The 20738-nt window shown below is 39.8% G+C and overlaps 1 protein-coding gene across 2 annotated transcripts in view; it reads right to left on the bottom strand.

The window, feature by feature from the left end:
* LOC137657912 (ubiquitin domain-containing protein UBFD1-like) overlaps nt 1–6165 on the bottom strand; it is a 194548-nt gene extending 188383 nt beyond the window's left edge. The window contains exon 1 of one of the 2 annotated variants that reach the window (XM_068392568.1): nt 6042–6165. In XM_068392568.1, coding sequence (XP_068248669.1) covers nt 6042–6063 — 22 coding nt within the window. In that variant the 5' untranslated portion in view covers nt 6064–6165. Of the gene's footprint in view, nt 1–4109; nt 4346–6041 lie in introns of those variants that run through there. The other variant, XM_068392569.1, reaches the window with a different exon arrangement.
* Between the last annotated feature and the right edge of the window lie 14573 nt (nt 6166–20738).

Raw genomic sequence — 20738 nt, 5'->3', positions numbered from 1 at the left:
CTTCAGCGATCGGCGACCTTGACGAGGACAGCCTAGTGCTTTACCATCTATTCAGCATTGCCATGGGCATTTCAGAAGCCTTAGCCTTCCATCTTCCTTAACCCTGGTAAGGTATGATGGGTCGTACGCGACCCCTACAGCATTTTCAAAACCTGTTTTTTCCCCATAAATCATCAGCTGTCTCGAATATGGAAGTGATCGACCTGCAAGGGGTGACTAGTCTACATGCCATTGTCTGCTTTAGGACTGATTTCCGTCTAACTTCCCTCCTTCCCCGTTTTTTTACCCCCCCCAGGGGTCGACCTCGACCCTGAAATACCTTTATAGGGGTAAGTGATCAAACAGCAAAGTTATTACATAATTATAAATTGTCAAACAGTGTTGATACTTGTTTGGTTCTTTATAGTTGGAAAGTGTGGGTGGATGGTGTGTCTACCACTTGCATGACATTGGTTTTGGCTTAGATGCCATATATTGCCATGAGGTTCATTTTCCCTCAAATGCTAATTTCTGAATTTTTAATATTTTTTGCAAATTTCTGATTTTTTTCTATTTATTTTGAATTTATCTTCAATAATGGCCAGCAGGCAGTATTCCCTCGGCATGGATGTCATCAACACACTTCTAATGGAGTTAAAAAGAGATGTTGATGATAATATGGAGCTTGCATACCCATTCTTCATTTCAAGTGGTAGATTGGGCTGTAAGAGTTGTTGCGGTCTGCGGCCATTTTGTTGACATACTGTACCCGAAAGGTAAGTTGGCATATCTCTACATATTCTTGTTCTGTATAGAATTCGTGATATTTTGGTATATTTTAATGCATAAATATCATATTTTATAGGAGATACAATGATTTTAATAAGAAATTTACATTGTGAAACTAGGCCGTCAAAAAATGACCTTTAGATTTCGCCCCTGATATAACAGTAAATTACATCTTAGTGCACATTTCATTATGTATTTCTGTTCTAGGATAATATGAGTTTATTCTATAAAAAAAAATTAGCCTCTTCCTATTTCATTTGGGTACCCAAAAACATTCATGAAATTTGGACAAATTTTTTTGGCCAAAAAAAAGTTACCCTTTTTTTCTCATTTCAGATCTTGACTTCTATGGGTCCAACTCATTTCCAGCAATTACACGCTGTTGCTTTGCCATCTAAGAAGGTGTCCCTAAAGGGATTTATGTGTGTATGTATATTTCTATTTTTTGTGAATATTTACGTCGTCTTTTTTTTGTATACTTAAATTTTTAATATATTTCCAATAAATAGTTATTTTGTAGATGGGAATCATTTATATTTTCAGTAGTTTTTAGCATTTTTTGAAGTATTTTTAGCAAGTCAAACAATACAGATTGATGCATAACTAAATTTTTCCTGAATTTTTTTTGGAGTCGGGGTCACGCGCGACCGAGTATACCCTTAAAGGGGTGTCCGAGTAGCGTACCTATCCAGGGTTAAAGATTATGCCCATCCTTTAACTGGAGACCAGGATCTATACCCATCACATGGAGATAATTGTGAACAATCATGCCCCTACAAAAAGTGCCTATTGAGTATGGATCTATCGCATGTTTAGCCATACTGTACACCAATGCAATATGTAGCCACCCTTTCACATGCATACACATTTCTGCTGCCTTTAATCATTAATACAAAGCCAACACAAGCCATTCAGACTAAAAAAGTATCATAAAAAGATTAAACAGTACATCTGTGATCGTTGTGGCAGATGACAAAAGGGAAGAATCTTTGACAACAGACTGGGTGGGGGCTCCAGGTCCTTGCTCACCACCTGTTGTTAACTACCTTTAACAATTTCAATGAAGGTTCCAGCTACAATGAAGGCATTCCCCATTCCAAAGAATAAAAGACTTGCATACATGTAGGAACAAATAAAAACTAAACATGACTCCACAATGGAATGAATGATATTAACTACATCAATCAGCAGAGAAATCCAAAACCTATTTCCATTAGGGATACCTCCTAATTTAATTGACAGAGAATGGGATGTTACTAGAGGTCATAGCTGGACTAATGGATTAATGCTTGAGAAGCCGGCTGACAATATTTTAAATTAAATAGAGGGCATTTCTTAGCTTCACAAATATAGTAAAGCCTACAAAAATATTTAGCAGCTGCTACGTGTCAAAATAGCACTCACCATAACCTTTGTATTATGTCACTTACAAAATAACCTATCCAGAAACCATCTCTTTAACTAAATTGACCTAGACAACATTGGAATTTTGGCAAATTATCATACAAACACTACACCCGGTAAATAAATGCTCATGTAACATTAAGTCTTACTTCTATCCTGTGCTCCATATTAGCATAAATATACAACTTTTCTACCATATACAATCTATTCATCCACCAAAACTAAGACCTACTTCTCTCAAGCTACGAATATAGATAACCAAGACCATTTAATATAAGCTCATGTAACTAACCTAACCTAAAGCAAGAATAGTTTTACTTATTGTACAAAATACTTTTAGTAACAGAACTTTATTTATCATTGCCTTCGGTTAAAACAAGACCCATATTGGATATAATTTTTTTGCAATAATGGTGACCTAAATAACTAAATTTTCGATTAGCTAGGAAAATGGACAGACAAGTGTTTATCAATAAAGGAGGTGAGAGACGGGAAGAGGAGGTGGGAAAAAAAGAGGAGGTGGGAGAAGGGAAGAGGAGGTGGGGGAAGAGAAGAGGAGGTGGGGGAAGGGAAGAGGAGGTAGGAGAAGGGGGAACTCTTGAGGCGGTGGTGGTAGATAGGGGGGCTCAGAGGCGGTCGTGGTAGATGGGGGGGACTCGGAGGTGCCGGTGGTGGTAGATGGGGGGGGGGGAATTCAGAGGTGGTGGTGGTAGATGGGGGGAACTCGGAAGAGGTGGTGGGAGATGGAGAGGGATTCGGAGGAGGTTGAGAAGGGACAGGTGCGAGACGGGAGGTAGGAGAAGCAAAGGTTCTGCAGTAAATAAGGATGCTGCAATTTAGATCGGGTTAGGTGGAGCTATATTAGGTTAGAACATATCTAGGGTATAATGTAGTTTGTTGGGTCAAGCGATATCTTTATTACTTGTCAAATAGTTGTTCTTTATAAGGAAAATGTTCTTCATTATGATTCGATATACCATATGAAGCTATTTTACCATTAATTTTGTTACAACACTGCCAATCTCAGTAGCCATAGAAGACAGGACTGTACGACAATCGGTAGTACTGTATATATTTACCAAACAAGTAAAAGCATATGTTGAGTTACTAGTATCTTATCCATACTAATTAGCCCACATCACTGGTGGTAAAGGGTTCATCAACCTTTTTGCTTAGAAACTCATAACAAATTATACAAATCATCTCAAATCAAAGATCTGTCATTAACTTCCTCCAATAAATTTTATTAAATTAGCTAGTTTTGATGAGAACCTAACAAAATAACACCAATTAATCTTATCTAATAAATGAGATTACAGATAGTCATCAAAAAGTGGTTTATTATCTTTGCTTTCCCGGTGGCCACTCCGAAACAATGGTAGGTCAGGTGGTGTCAACATTACACCTGCAATCAACACGAAATACCCTATGCAGGTAACTAAACACTTTCGACAGGCGACTGGCCTACCTTTGGTCTTGATTAAAGCTTGTCAAAATAATGACTTGGGCCGAGCTTGAGACATTAAATAGCACAATAGTGTAGCCTAGCAACTGAATTCTTCGTAAAGTAATGTTTATACCATTGAGGTAGGCTAACAACAAAAAGATCTTCGTAGGATAACTTTTCATGTCAAAGAAGTTACGGTTAAAAGACACATTAAGGTTTAACTACGACAGGTTAACTGTAATATTATGCCGTTAACAAATTAATTTCTGCAAAATATTTCCTCATGACAATGAAGTCTTTCTAGATTTTCTGAAGTGACGACCATGACTTTTATTCTGAAGTTTCCGGAAAAAAATATTATCGTTTCAATCCATGTCATGATTCAGTGTACTTCATGCTAGTCTTTCTGGAATATAAGTTCAACAAGAACAATGAGTAGAGCAAAGCCAAAGTCAATTTCTGCAATAACACTTGAAAAGAATGAATTTACCTTCCTCTTCGTTGGACATTACGAATGTAAATCCCTCAGCCTTCTTCTTCTTCTTCCTTCTTTATTGCCAATATAAAGTCGAATGTCAGTGCAATGCGTACAATGGGGGTTCATGCGATCATTGTTTTTAGTGTGGCACAATTTGTCCTGATCATCTGTGTTGTGCTTCGACTTATTCTTTAAAATTTCGATTAATTCGCCTGAAAAGTTTTCTTATCGGATGAAAGTGTTTGTAAAGTACGTGACTGTGGCGCCTCATGTAATTCGTCACAGGACTTTTTATCCTTTTTTGTGACAAACTTCTTATAAAATATCAAGCACTAGATATATGTAATGTGACACTTGCAATAGTTGCTCAACGGCGGCTGGATGAAAAACTTTCATTGTTAAAAGTTTTCATACAGAAATAAGAATCGAAACCACCTTAAAATTGTCTACTGTTCGGTACATATTAATGAAATCACACATTATTGATTCATTTAAGGCAATACTTTAGTGTGCCAATAGGATCAACAATCATTTCCTACCTTATATAGAGAAAAGTTTTAACCAAAAATGATATTGTCACTTGTCAATGACGCAATGCTATATATAATAACCTACCTTGTTTGATTTGACTATTTATAAAAGTACTATATGGTGTTAATAATAGGATTTATGACAAATACAGATGCATTTATTTATTTTGTGAAAAATTCTGGATTACACTAAAAACGCAACTATGTTATCATCTTCGCCGAAACGTAAATGAACGCAACTCTCACTCTCACATTCCTTCAGTGTCTGTCTAATGTGGCTCATACTGTACAGTGGAAACATGATGACTTTATAACTGTAACGAACGTCACTCTTATTTTGTTATGGCAATATTATCTTTAGGCTTCAGGCCATTTTAAAAGAGGCTGTAGCTTAACTAGTCCACTTCATTAGAGTGGCATTGTTACGTAGTTATAAAAGATAATTGTCTTTCGTGACCATACCCAACGAACCGTTAAACCTTTGTTGTAGGATAAGCTGGCGTGATGTTTAACGGTAAATATAAGCATTGCTCTTCATGTTTGAAGCCAAAGACCATTCATTATCTTTGTTCCCGAGTACAGAACAATCATTGATTGCGTTCAGTACCGCATGTGTTAGCTGACATCTTTTAAATGCTAATTGTCTTGTACAGTTTTTCTATTGCCATTTCCCAGGCGTATCAATTTTAACTGATACGGGAATTGCTAAACATGGGTAAAATAATACCTGCCATATAGTGCTAATCATTAAGACCTACCCGAATTCATTTTAGAACAGTGCTTTAGTTTTATTAAATTATTTGAAATTTGTAACTCAAACATAACATCTCTTATATTTTGCTACTATTCAATATTCTACCTGTAGCCTACATCAACTACATCTTGTTTAACTGAGCAGCTTAAGTCGAATTCTGATGGGGACCGTGTAATGAATACCCCCGAACCCCAGGTTGTATCATATCCTTCGTATGAAGACTAAACAGCATTTGTTTAAAGTATAATAAAACACTTTTTATCTGTATGTCTGCTTACCAGAATATTTTTTTTCTCTCGTTAGGTTGCGTTGAGTCTAAATAAACTTACCTGGAAAGTTAAACTTGTTCGAGAATTTTTTACTAATGAATTGTATTGAAACGATAATAATTAAGGGCCTCTATCGTATATTAATCTTAATTCTTTCTTGCATTTTGCAGTGATATCTTGGTTTAACGTGTGTTACATATACATGTTACACTCAAGTTTTACGTCCACGTCTTGATTATTTGAAAAATAAGCCTGCCATACACTTCTTGAATATCAGTGAACCTATTCGCCACTTATTACTCGCACAAGACAAACGCCGTTTATTCACAACACTTGAGTAGTAGACTACTACTGCGAAGAGTGCAAGTTAGAACTTGGAGAGATGTCTTACCACAATTGTTACGGGAACTCATTTTCGCGATTGTACCTCACTTATCTAAGCTAGTCCACTTTTGAGACCTTTTGCAGGGGTCTGTTATTTGAAGAGAGGAAAATGTCTTCTGTTAAGTGTTGTTGTTATAGGTGGGGTAATGGCCGTACTTAATTGTGTTGTTAAGTAGTAGCATACCTGTTTCATCTATCCATTGCCCATTTTCTATTTCCCTTTGGAGGTCACCCAGCACCATATGCACGGGACATATTTTGGTAAGGTAGACTCCAATCTCTGTCCGTCTTACGCACTTCCATATTATTATTATTATTATTATTATTATTATTATTATTATTATTATTATTAGCTAACCAACAACTATAGTCGGAAAAGCAAGACACTATAAGCCCAAGGGCTTCAACAGGGAAAAAATAGCCAAGCGAGGAAAGTAAATAAATAAACAATATGAGAAATGATTAACAATTAATCAAATATTTTAAAAACGTACAGTAACATCAAAACAGATATTTCATATATAAATTAAAAAAAACTTATGTCAGCGTATTCAATATAAAAACATTTGCTGCACATTTGAACGTTGGAAGCTCTACCGAATACGATTTAACTACCCGATTAGGAAGATCATTCCACAACGTGGTCACAGCTGGAATAAAACTTCTAGATTACTGTGTAATATTGAGCCTCATGATGGAGAAGGCCTGACTATTAGAATTAACTGCATGTCTGTATTATAAACAGGATGGAACTGTCCGAGAAGACCAGAATGTAAAGGATGAGCAGAATCATAAAGAACTTATGCAACATCCATAACAAACTAATTGAACGACGGTGCCAGAGATTACTATTAGATCAGGAATAAGAAATTTAATAGACCGTAAGTACCTGTCTAACAAATTAAGATGAGAATCAGCAGCTGAAGATCAGACAGTAGAACAATACTCGAAACAAGGTAGAATGAAAGAATTAAAACACTTCTTCAGAATAGATTGATCACCAAAAAAAATCTTAAAAGACCTTCTCAATAGGATTTTTTTTTTTTTTTGCAGTTAGAGAAGACACAGACCTAATGTGTTTCTCAAAAGTAAATTTGCTGTCGAGAGTCACACCTAGAATTTTAAAAGTCTCACAGAGTTAAAGAAACATTAGCAATGCTGAGATCAGGATGTTGAGGAGCCAATTTCCTAGACCTACTTACAATCATACTTTGAGTTTTGTTAGGATTCAACTTCATACCCCATAATTTGTACCATGCACTAATTTTAGCTAGATCTCTATTAAGGGATTCAGCAACCCCAGATCTACCTACATTCAAGAGATGGAATTAATGCAAAGAGAGTAGCATCATCTGCATATGCAACAAATTTGTTTTCTAGACCAAACTACATGTCATGTGTATATAGTATGACAAGTAATGGGACAAGAACACTACCCTGAGGAACACCAGATATCACATTCCTATACTCATTATGGTGCCCATTAACAACAACTCTTTGCAATCTATTATTTAAAAATTCTATAATGATGCTGAGAAATGATCCACCCACTCTCAACTGTTTGAGTTTGAAAACAAGGGTCTCATGATTAACACGGTCAAAGGCAGCACTAAAACCAAGGCCAATCTTGCAAACTTCCTGACCACAGTAAAGGGATTTCTGTACAACATTGAAAATTGTAAGAAGGGCATCACATGCTATAAGGTCTTTACAAAAACCAAATTGCAAAAGAGGGGACAGATGATTACATTCAGCAAACCTATTATGACGTTTTACCAGTAGACATTCAAAACCTTTAGGTAATATGGGAGTTATGGAAATTGGTCGGTAATCAGTTGGACTTGAGGTACCACAAACACATTTACTTGATGAAGTAACATTACCCATTCTCCAACAAGCGCTAAAAGCTCCATAGTAAGATCTTAGTTGTATCTGGGCTGATGTACTTATACGGACAGATCATCATTAGCAGTTGTAACCTACCCTTACAGCATTTCCTTCCATCCACTTCGTTTCCTTATTTCCGTTGCATTTGTACCAAACGTGTATTGCATGATCGTACATAGTAACGACATTTCTTTTTTTTAAATATATTATCCTTTGTATCTTCGCTCTCCCCTCACACTGACAGCAACTTGCATGAACCTATCTGCCTATTTCTCATTGTTAACTGTTAACAGAACCAGTTGCCGGTTGGACAAGAAATAGCATGTTGTATTTTTTTACCTTCTTGCCGGGACCTAGTGTATATCTATACTCAATGTGTCTATAATAAAGTACTCAGTTGCTTTCGCCTCGCCTTTGAGTCACAACCTACTCTTGGGCGTCACATTGGTGACCCCGGAAGTCGACTCGCTCCTCTCGCCTCCCCCCCCTCTCACTGTTACTATGGCCGCCCCATTGAAACTTTCGTCGTTCGCCAGTGGAGAGGCGTTTGCTTGGTTTCATCACGCAGAAGTCCAGTTCCGCATCAAGGGCGTGACTCGCTCAACAACCAAACCAGATTATGTTCTCGCGGCGATACCCGAGGACACCTTCCCGGAAATCTCAGACTGGCTTTGTGAACAAGGAGACACCCCAATAGCGTATGACGCCCTCAAAACATACCTTCTGCAGCAGTACTCGCCATCGCCAGCCACCCGTATAGCAAAGCTTTTTCATCTCTCTCAACAACCGTTGGGGGACCAAAGGGCTTCGCTCGCCCTCAGGGAAATGACCAGTATTACTCGCCTGCAACCTGCCGCAGACGACTCTCCTCATGAGGTGAACCTACTTCATGCCCTTTGGGTACGCCGTTTACCCGAACCTGTACGCGCTGCTATACCCGATGTTGATAGCTTACCCATAAAGGACTTGATGACCAAAGCCGACGCCCTTATGGACAGCCACTTCACGACCTTCATGACCTCCATCAATGCTTCCACTCCTGACGAAGAGGACATCTATTCAACGTCAACCGAAGCTGACGTGAATTCCATAGGACACACACGCCTACCCCGTGACGTGCCAGAGCAGCGACAAAGCCACCCATCACCCACCACTCGCTCGTGCCCCAGGCAACGACTTCTACAGCCACTTACTGTCGCCCATCGGCCGCAGTTTTGCTACTACCACTCCAGATTCGGGGCTGCCGCGAAGAAATGTGCCAAGGATTGTCAGTGGCCAAAAAACGTGTAAGTAGGCCATCGCTCGTGGCGGTGGCCTCCCGTGTTTCTAATCTTTTCTTTTTACATGAGGCAGTAACGGGCGTGCGATTTTTGGTAGACGCGGGTGCTTGTCGTTCTCTTTTGCCAAGGGAACTCTTCAGGACACAACGTAGTCTGTCTAAGTCTGCTGATGTCCGCCAGGTAGCTGCCAACGGATCTGCGATACCCACCTATGGTTACAAGAACCTCAAATTATCATTTGGAAACGGCAAATTTAATTGGAAGTTTCTCGTTGCTGACGTCACATTGCCAATCCTCGGTGCGGATTTCCTCTCTCACTTCCACCTTCTGGTCGATGTCGCCCACCGACGATTGGTCAATGCAGACTCGTACTTGTCGACACTTCTTCAACCTGCCCCGTCCAACCTCGCTCTCCACATCAGCACACCTACGGATGCCTACGGCCACCTCCTCACGTCGTACCCAAGAAGCTTTCCATCCAGAATTTTGCCAAACGCCCACGGCTCCTGCCAAACAGTATTTATCACCATATCAAGACAACGGAACCCCCAGTCTTCGCCAAATTCAGACGTCTTGGACCGGATCAATTGGCAGCCGCCAAACAGACGTTCACCAAAATGGAAGAAATAGGCTTTTGCCAAAAGGCCTCCAGCCTATGGTCGTCACCCTTACACATTGTCCTGAAGAAAGACGGCTCCCTCCATCCGTGTGGGGATTACAGGCACCTGAACATGCAAACGGAACCGGATCGCCGACGTGACCTCTTACCTGCACAAAGCGAAGGTTTTCTCTACGCTTGACCTCCTGAAGGGGTATTATCAGGTGCCTATGAACTCAGAAGACATCCCTAAGACTATCATCACCACTCCCTTCAGTACATACACCTTCAATTACTCCTGTTTTGGCCCTTCGTAATGCTGGGACCACTTTTCAACGTCTCATGGGTGGCATCTTAGGGGACTTCCCCTTCTGTGTATGTTACGTGGACGACATACTTGTGGTCTCTTCCCCAAAAGAGGAATACCTCCGTCACCTGCGCATTGTGCTTGACCGCCTACAACAAAATGGCCTTGTAGTCCAGTACGACAAGTGTACCTTTGGCGCCAACGAAATGTCGTTCTCAGGGCACCGCATCACTCCTGAAGGAGTCCATCCCCTCCCTGAGAAGGTAGCAGCTGTTTAGAACTTCCCCACGCCCTCGACCATCAAACCACTGCAGGAATTCTTGAGCATGATCAACTATTATCACTGTTTTCTGCCAGCCATTGCCGCCACTCTTGCTCCCCTCTACGCCTCCCTCAAAGGCAAGCCAAAAGACCTGAAGTGGGATCCCCTTCCAGAAGCGGCCTTCTGCAATGCAAAGAATGCCCTATCAACTGCTGCTGCTCTCACTTTTCCCGTCCCACATGCCCCTCTCCTTCTCTCCACTAATGCCAGCGACGTCGCTATTGGTGCAGTACTCAAACAGGTGGTCAATGGCTCGCCCTGCTCATTGGCCTTCTTCAGCAGAAAACTGTCCAAGGCAGAATCGGGTTATTCTACCTTCGATCGCGAATTGCTAGCAGTGCACTTGGCTGTCCGTCACTTTTGCCATTTCTTAGAAGGTACGCCCTTCATCATTCGCACAGACCACATGCCTTTGGTGCACGCTTTCACTCGACAGTCTGACGCCTGGTCCGCCCGTCAACGCCGACATTTCTGTGCTGTGGCTGAATACAATTGCACCCTTCAACACGTCCCAGGGAAAATGAATCCCATTGTCGATGCCCTGTCAAGAAACACGTTGGCTGCCGTTCAACTGGGATTGGATTACAACCCCTTGGCTGAAGCCCAACGACAGGATCCAGAGTATCAAGCATGTAGGACATCCTGCACATCCCTCCGTTGGAAAGACGTCCCCTCGACGACTCCAACACCACCCTCCTCTGTGACGTCAGTACTGGTAGATCGGGACTGTGGATTCCTGCTCCCGTGCGCCGACAGGTGTTTGATTTCATTCACAGCCTTTCACATCCCTCGTGCTGTTCTACTGCACAGCTGCTGAAGACGAAGTTCATTTGGCACAGCATTACTAAGGATGCTAAGGATTGGGTCCGTGCCTGTATTTCTTGCCAAACTTCTAAAGTACACCGACACATGGATTCAGGAGTGGGCACCTTTCCTCAATCTCCGCGTCATTTCACCCACATTTACGTTGACGTTGTAGGCCCCCTACCCACATCACAAGGACATCGTTACCTCTTTACGGCATTGACCGCTCCACTCATTGGCCTGAAGCCATTCCCATGGAAACTGCAACGTCCGCCTCATGTACATCTGCCTTACTCTCAGGATGGTTAACAAGATTTGGTATCCCTGAGCATATTACTTCTGACAGGGGTACCACTTTCCCCTCTCAATTGTGGACATCATTAGCGAATCTCCTGGGCATCACCGTACATCAGACAACTACCTACAACCCCGCTGCCAATGGAATGGTTGAACGTTTTCATCGCACCCTCAAAGCAGCTTTGATGTCCCGCTGCAAGGACTCCAACTGGTTTACTCAGCTTCCCTGGGTCCTCCTGGGACTAAGGACCATTCCTAAAGATGCCCTGGACGTCTTGGCAGCTGAAATAGTGTATGGCGATCCGTTGGTCGTTCCTGCCAAATTATTTCCTTCTGCAACCTCCTCCGACAATCTCCAGCACATACGTCACGTCGTTGGAAAATTTACTCCATGCCACGAGACTTACAAGCCCCAAGCAAAGCATCACATACCGACAGACTTGCACTCTGCAACGCATGTCTTCCTAAGCAACGACACTAGCTAGCCACCGCTAACGCCCCCTTACACGGGCCCTTTCCTTGTGATCCGACGCAATCCGAAAGCATTCCTATTAAACATTCATGACAAAGAAGACTGGGTCTCCATTGATCGTCTAAAACCTGCTTATCTCCTGCCAGATAACCCACCTTCAGTTCGCCTCTCTAGATCAGGGTGCCCTATTTAACATGTACAGTATGTCATATTTAGGGGGGGAGCCATGTACCACCCATGTGTCACACGATCGTACATAGTAACGACATTTCTCTTTTTTGTATATATCATCCTTTGTATCTTCGCTCTCCCCTCACACTGACAGCAACTTACATGAACCTGTCTGCCTATTTCTCATTGTTAACTGTTAACAGAACCGGTTGCTGGTTGGACAAGAAATAGCATGTTGTATTTTTTGACCTTCTTGACAGGACCTAGTGTGTATATATACTCGATGTGTCTATAATAAAGTACTCAGTTGCTTTCATCTCGCATTTGAGTCACAACCTACTCTTGGCCTCACACATTGTAAATCATTAGCACTATTTTTTCGTGTTGACCTGGATTTTTTTTTTTTTTTGCATTTGCAGGTGCTGTGTCCTTTCCTCCTCTACGCCGCATTGCTCACAGCTTTTGTAATCTCCATTCTTTTAAAGTTACATGTGAGAACTAGAATTTCAAGTCCAACTTGCACCATTAAAATAGCCTCTCTTGTGCTAAATCCCTCTGTATATCACATTCTGTCATTCCTTCCATGAATATTAAGTTTGTCATCTTCCATTATATAGATACATTCTTATCTGTTTCCTTGACTCTATCTTCTATTTCCTTTTTTTTTTTTTTTGCACACCTTTCTATTTCTTCCATTTTCATTTTATACTGTAAACTGTAGGCTACTGTAGTGTTTATAAGGTTTCCTCATCTGACTTCTACCATCTCTTGCACTATTCCGTTTATTTCTGTCGTTGCGGTATTTTGAAATAGTGTGTTTTCGAACAATGGTGGTTATTTAATTCTAAAAAAAAAAGTCAAACGAGGAACTACAGTACTAAAACAAATCGATAAATTTTCCTCCTTTTTATCATTTTAGAAACAACGTTTAGGACATTAGTTCATCATCAAATTCTGTGAAACTGAAAAATATATTTATACAAATTAAAATGACTAATAAAGATCTAGGGAACTATGAATTTATATTGAAATTAGAATAAATCATTAAAATCATTTTTTTTTCTGAAAGCGAGGCTATCAAAGTTTTGACTGGGTTTAAACTTTTTTCTGAATCAAATGTTTCTAGCCATCTAAGCTCAGTCTCAAATCGAGCTTTACATGATATATTAAAATCAGCATGACAAAAATTAGTATTACAAGAGTCCTGACAAAGTTCTCTTTTAGAGAACCCAGGAGGCTTATTCAGTGGAGTCGGGAGATCCTTGAACTATTGCACATAATGTTTAAAGTTGTGGTAGACAACAGTTTTGTTGAATTACACATTTATTCCAAAATACACTTCGGATGCACATTTGTACACAACCATAGAGCAGTTGTTATTATTATTACTACTTACTAAGCTACAACCCTAGTTGGAAGAGTATGATGCTATAAGCCCAGGGGCCCCAACAGGGAAAATAGCCCAGTGAGGAAAGGAAACAAGGAAAAATAAAATATTTTAAGAACAGTAACATTAGAATAAATATTTCCTATATAAACTATGAAAACTTGAACAAAACAAGAGGAAGAGAAATTAGATAGCACAGTGTGCCTGAGTGTACCCTCAAGCAAGAGAAGTCTAACCCAAGACAGTGGAAGACCATGGTATAGAGACTATGGCACTACCCAAGACTAGAGAACAATGGTTTGATTTTGGAGTGTCTTTCTCCTAGAAAAGCTGATTACCATAGCCAAAGAGTTTCTTCTACCCTTACCAAGAGGAATGTAGCCACTAAACAATTAGGGCTGATTTACACCTGGCACTCACGCTCACGCCCAAGTCACGGTCAAGCTCTCACTCAGCTCATTACAGTGCAGTAGTTAATCCCTTGGGGGATGAAGAATTGTTTGGTAATCTCAGTTTTGTCAGGTATATGGAGACAGAGAAGAATCTGTAAAGAAAATGCCAGAGAATTCGCTGTATGTGTAGCAAACGGCAAGTGAACCGTAACTAGAGAGAAGGATCCAATATAGTACTGTCTGGCCAGCCAAAGGACCACATAACTCCCTAGCGGTAGTATCTCGACGGTTGGCTGGTGCCCTTGCCAACCTACCACCTACAAGGACTCTTTAGTGGGTTTTAAAGATTTAAAGGCCACTCATGAATGGCAGAGACAAGGGTAGTGACATCGCCCTTGCAACCAGGACGATGCCCTAGAAACTGACCATGTATACATATGATCAGCACCCAAGCCCCTCTCTGGACCTATAGTCTCCCTCATCCTTAACTCACAAGGATGGTGAGGTTGCAGCCACTAAAGGAACTAACAAGTTTGAGCGGGACTCAGACCCTGGTTAGGCGATCACCAGACAGGAACGTTACAATAGGCCATCACAACATTATCAGTTATTGCCCGCCAGCAAAAACCGTTACCAGAACAAAGACACTGCATTTGTTACCAGAATACAATGAGCATAAGTGACGGCAGAAGCGAGAACACGATGGGCAAACAGCCTCACTTCCGTATTTGAGGGATCGTAATAATTACGAGGTAAGCTACAACCCTAGTTGGAAGAGAAGAATGCTATAAACCCCGTTAGGAAATAAATGAACTACAGTATATGAGAAGTGACGAACAGAGAATATAAAATATCTTATGATAAGTAAGAGACTGTTCAACATGAATCATTCGTTGCAAGTCTGAACTCCTGTAGTTCCACTGATTCAACTATCTGCTTAAGAAGATCATTCCGCAATCTGGTCACAGCTGGAATTATAGTAGCATGTTGAGAGTCATGATAATTGAAGAATTTTATTGTACCATTCTCTCGTTTAAAAACAATGAATGTGTCATCCACATATCTTCGAAGTAAAATAGGATTAAAATATAATTTTTCCACTAACAACAAGCAACAATCTTATTGAAAATCTTAAGTTCTACTTTAATCATCGCATGCCTTAAAATAAGTTATGATAGTACATTGTTATTAATTTCGGCAGCCTATTTTGTATAACACCAATGTTTCTAGCTGATCAGGTAATCGAAACATTACAAGAACTGATGTGTAATGATGTTGTAATTGTAAGCTCTCTGTTGATTTCTTCCAGTTACCAAACCTTCGGTTTTATCATCATTCAATTTGAATTTGTTTGAGTTCATTTATTATTTTTATCATTACTAGCTAAGTTACAACCATAGTTGTAGATGCACGATGCTATAAGCCCAAGGGCTCCAACAGGGAAAAATAGCCTAGTGAGGAGAGGAAATAAGGAAATAAATAAACAAAATAAGAAGTAATGAAAATTAAAATAAAATATTTCAAAAACATTAACAACATTAAAACAGATATTTGGTATATAAACTATAAAAGGACTTATGTAAGCCTGCTCAACATGAACAGATTTGCTGCAAGTTTGAACTTTTGAAGTTCGACTGATTCAACTTCCTGATTAAGAAGATCATTCCACAACTTGGTCACAGATGGAATAAAACTTCTAGAGTACTGTAGAGTATTGAGCCTCGTGATGGAGAAGGCCTGACTATTAGAAATAACTGCATACCTAGTATTACGAACAGGATGGAACTGTCCGGGAAGCTCAGAATGTAAAGGATGGTCAGAATTATAAAAGCTCTTATGCAATGCACAATGAACTAATAGAACGACGGTACCAGAGATTAATATCCAGATTAGGAATAAGATATTCAATAGACTGTAAGTTCCTGTCCAACAAATTAAAATGAGAATCAGCAGCTGAAGACCAGAGAGGAGAACAATACTCGAAACAAGGTAAAATGAAAGAATTAAAACACTTCTTCAGAATAGATTGCTCACCAAAAATCTTAAAAAATTTTCTCAATAAGCCAATTTTTTGTGCAATTGAAGAAGACACAGACCTAATGTGTTTCTCAAAAGTAAATATGCAGTCGAGAATCACACCAAAACTTTTAAAAGAGTCATACAAAGTTAAAGAAATATTATAAATGCTGAGCTCAGGATGTTGAGGAGTCAATTTCATCAACCAACTTACAATCATACTCTGAGTTTTGTTAGGATTCAACTTCATACCCCATAATTTGCACCATGCACTAATTTTAGCTAGATCTCTATTAAGGGATTCAGCAACCCCAGATCTACATTTAGGAGATGGAATTGATGCAAGAAGAGTAGCATCATCTGCATATGCAACAAGCTTGTTTTCTAGACTAAACCACATGTCATGTGTATATAGAGTGAAAAGTAATGAGCCAAGAACACTACCCTGAGGAACACCAGATATCACATTTCCATACTCACTATGGTACCCATCAACAACAACTCTTTGCGATCTATTACTTAAAAATTCTATAATGATGCTGAGAAACGACCCACCCACTCCCAACTGTTTCAGTTTGAAAACAAGGGTCTTCTGATTAACAGGGTCAAAGGCAGCACTAAAATCAAGGCCAATCATACGAACTTCCTGACCACAATCAAGGGATTTCTGTACAGCATTGGAGACTGTAAGAAGGGCATCATATGCTCTAAGGCCTTTACGAAAACCAAATTGCAAACTAGGGAACAGATGATTACCTTCAGCAAACCTATTAAGACGTTTTGCCAAAAGACGTTCAAAAATTTTAGATAATATGGGAGTTATGGAAATTGGGCGGTAATCAGTTGGACTTGAGCTACCACAAATACATTTACATAGTGGAGTAACATTACCAATTCTCCAACAAGTACTAAAACTTACTCTTCTTGCGAATTTGCGCAAAATAACAAATAACTTTGGAGCTAAGAAATCTGGAGTCTTTATAAAAACAAAGGAAAAATACCATTTTGGATCTACACCTCAAGGTCCATCAACAGAGCTTTAATTTCACGAGATCAAAAAGCTAAACTAGTTAGTTTAGCCTCAGGAAAACATGAATGAGGAAGTTTGAGTTTCTCATTACTCTGCTTGCTGTCAAACACATCTGCCAAACGGGTTGCCTTTTTCTTTGGACAGTGGGTGACAGAGCCATCTGGTTTAAGTAAAGGAGGAACTGTTGCATCTACACCAAAGAGTGCAGATTTAACGGTAGTCCACCACTTATGTTCCTGGGTTGTACCAGAAAGGGTTTCTTTTATGGTTAAATTGTATTCTCTTTCAGTTGAAGCATAAACTCTGAGCAAAAGCTCCAAGCTGAGTATAGTTATTCCAGGTAAAATCTGACCTGTTACCCTTCCAAAGATGATAGGCCTTCTGATTCTCCAAATAAGCACATTGTACCAACCGTGTGTCACACAATTCCATAGGCCTATGAATGCCGTAGGACACACGCCTATGAATGCCGTAGGACACACTCGCCTATGAATGCCGTAGGACACGCCTATGAATGCCGTAGGACACACACGCTTATGAATGCCGTAGGACACACTCGCCTACCCCGTGACGAGCCGGAGCGGCAACACAGCCAACCATCATCCACCACTCGCTCGCACCCCAACCAACGACTTCTACAGCCACTCACTGCCGCTAATCGGCGCAGTTTACTACTACCTCTCCAGATTCAGGGCACCTATTTAACATGTTCAGTATGTCATTTTTAGAGGGGGAGCCATGTACCAACCGTGTGTCACACAATTGTACATAATTCCTTTTGTATATATTATGCTTGTATCTTCGCTCTTCCCTCGCACTAAAACGAACATGAAAATTCATGTCTCCTGTTTTGCTCTGAACTTTGTCTGTCTCTCGAACATGTTATGGCCTGTTGCCTTGAGGTTTTGTATATAAAGAAGAGTGTTCCTTAATATATAACTCAGTCGTTTCCAATCTGCCTTTGAGTTCACAACTCCTCTCTCGGCCCGTCACAACATCTACAATCATCATTGAACCATGGTTTGTCCTTCACTCGGTACCTTAGTACACGAGAATGGATATGCCTATCAATTATGCGGACTAGATTCTCATTGAAAGGGACTACAGGATCAACACTACTATACAATTGTGACCAATTCAAGCCCAAAAGATCATGCAAAATCCCATTTCAGTCTCCTTGAGATTTCATATAAATATTAGATGAGTAGGATACATCAGGGACAGGCTGCTCAGTCTTTACTACTAATGAAATCAAGGCTTGATCAGATGTCCCAACTGGAGAACCAACCATACTTGTTATAACGCCTGGGGAGTCAGTGTATACGAGGTTCAAGCAGTTACCAGTCCTGTGAGTATCTTCACTTATGATTTGCTCACAGCCTGATTCAGAGGCAAAGTCTAAAGGTCTTAAGCCATGGCGATCGGCAGGAGAAACAGAATTTAACCATTGCCTATGGTGAGCATTGGAATCACCAGCAAAGACAAAAGAGGACTTTCTATCATCTTCTTGTATCTTAGCCATAATGGTAAGAAGAAAATCAAAGATAGAATCATCCATGTCCGGATTTCGGTAGATCGAACACAAATATAAGTTTTTATACGTGCCACAAACTTTTATTACCTGAATCTCATGACATCCACATTCAAAGCAGGACTTATGAGAAGCAAGGTACTCAGTCCTAATATACACTGCCATTCCTCAGATGAGTGCCTCATATTAGAAACCAAAGTTTCTGAGCACAAAAGAATATCATACTGTCTGGACGCAACTGTAAGGTCTTGAATATTTGCGTGAAGACCACGAATATTGCAATACAGTAGACGATATTGACGAAATCTAGGACGAACTGGTCCCGGATTTCGCTCAATGTCTCCAGAGAGCATGAGAATTGATGGTGATAAAAACGAATGATAACAAGAACAATATGTACAGAATATAAATAAAGTGATTGAACAAACCCATAGATTTTAAAAAAAGTCGGAAAAACTGGTCAACATGGACGAGCCGATATGCATGGCTAAATACCCTCCAGGATAGCTACTTCAATTGAAGGGAGGACAGTAAGGATGGTTTTAAAATGTAAAAGAATCAGATAAGGAAAAGACAACCTCTTGGTAAACCACCAGACATCCATGGCCTTTGTATTAAGCCTGCCCAACACACCATTTCAATAAACAAGAGGAAGAAATGTTTTTTTTTTAAAAAGTATAAATATATATATATATATATATATATATATATATATATATATATATATATATATAAGATAGAATAGTGTGCCTAAGACGTGTACCCTCAAGCAAGAGAACTCTAACCCAAGACAGTGGAAGACCATGGTACAGAGGCTATGGCACTACCCAAGACTAGAGTGAATGGTTTGATTTTGGAGTGTTTTTCTCCTAGAAGAGCTGCCTACCATAGCTAAAGAGTCTCTTCTACCTTTACCAAGAGGAAAGTAGCCACTGAACAAATACAGTACAGATATTAGCCCCTTGACTGAAGAAGTGTTTGGTAATCTATGTTGTTAGGTGTATGAGGAAAGACGAGAATGTGTAAAGAATAGGCCAGACTATTCTGTGTATGTGTTGGCAAAGAAAAAAATGAGCCGTAACCAGAGAGAGGGATCTAATATATTACTGTCTGGCCAGTCAAAGGATCCAATAACTCTCTAGCGGTAGTATCTCAACGGGAGTCTGATGCCTTAGCCAACTTACTACCTATTTATACTTTAATATCAAATATGCATGCTGATAATCTTTGCATTGCACTATCCATTGCTAATTGATTAACTGGCTTAAATGACAAACACAACTAAGTATCATGTGGATACAGATGAAAATTTAGTTGATGTCTAGGATGATGCCTTCCAACAGTACGGTATACGTAGTAAAGTTAAAGTAAACAATATAGGACCTGGGGCAGATCCTAGAGGTACACAACAACCGAGGCGGTGATTATCTGAGTTATCTCCATTTATAGCAACTATTTTTTTGTCTTTTTTGTTTTGTTTTGTGGACATGATATAAACCAACTGTGCGGCGTAAGTCAAAACGGGTTTTTAGTCTTGGGATGAGTATTTCGTGGTCTACAATATCAAATGTTGCAGATAAATCGAGCAACATTTTATCTTCACCCATGCCATGTAGAATCCAATTTTGTTTTGAACTCGAAAAAGTGCAGTTTCTGTACTATGTAGCTCTCTATAAGCTGACTGATATATCTCAGCCACTTCATATAGCTGTAGGCGAGCAGAAATTTGGAGTACAACTACTCTTCCCCCGGAAATTATAGGAAGGATAGGTTTGAAATTGGTCGAAAATTCCTAAAGATCAGATCTAGATTGATTTTTTTCAACAGCAGTCTTACGATGGCTTTTTTTTTTTTCATGATCTTACTTACAGTCCCAGATATGATTAATATATCTATGGAGTGAGTAATTTTTGGTAATAATTCTTTGACACAACCTTTCAGAAGCCGTTTTAGGATAGGGTTAACAAAGCGTTAACAATCTTCACCCAAAGTTACAAGATTACAGAGCTATATGATTTGCAAGTATTAGAAGTCAGTGGTTAAATAAAACAATCTATTTAATTTAAACAATTTATTATTCTACAGGAAAATAAACTGAAAAAAAGTCCTGTTTGTTTTCTAACTCCACGTCCGAGCAATTTTTTTGCCAATTCTGGTACATGAATATTTGAGAAAAAACGAACAGCCAGTTTACTCTATTCAAACATTTC

The sequence above is a fragment of the Palaemon carinicauda genome, chromosome 18 (assembly GCF_036898095.1).
Source record: "Palaemon carinicauda isolate YSFRI2023 chromosome 18, ASM3689809v2, whole genome shotgun sequence".
Taxonomy (NCBI): domain Eukaryota; kingdom Metazoa; phylum Arthropoda; class Malacostraca; order Decapoda; family Palaemonidae; genus Palaemon; species Palaemon carinicauda.
Note: the sequence above shows the minus strand (reverse complement) of the source record. Positions and strands in the feature narration are given on the sequence as shown.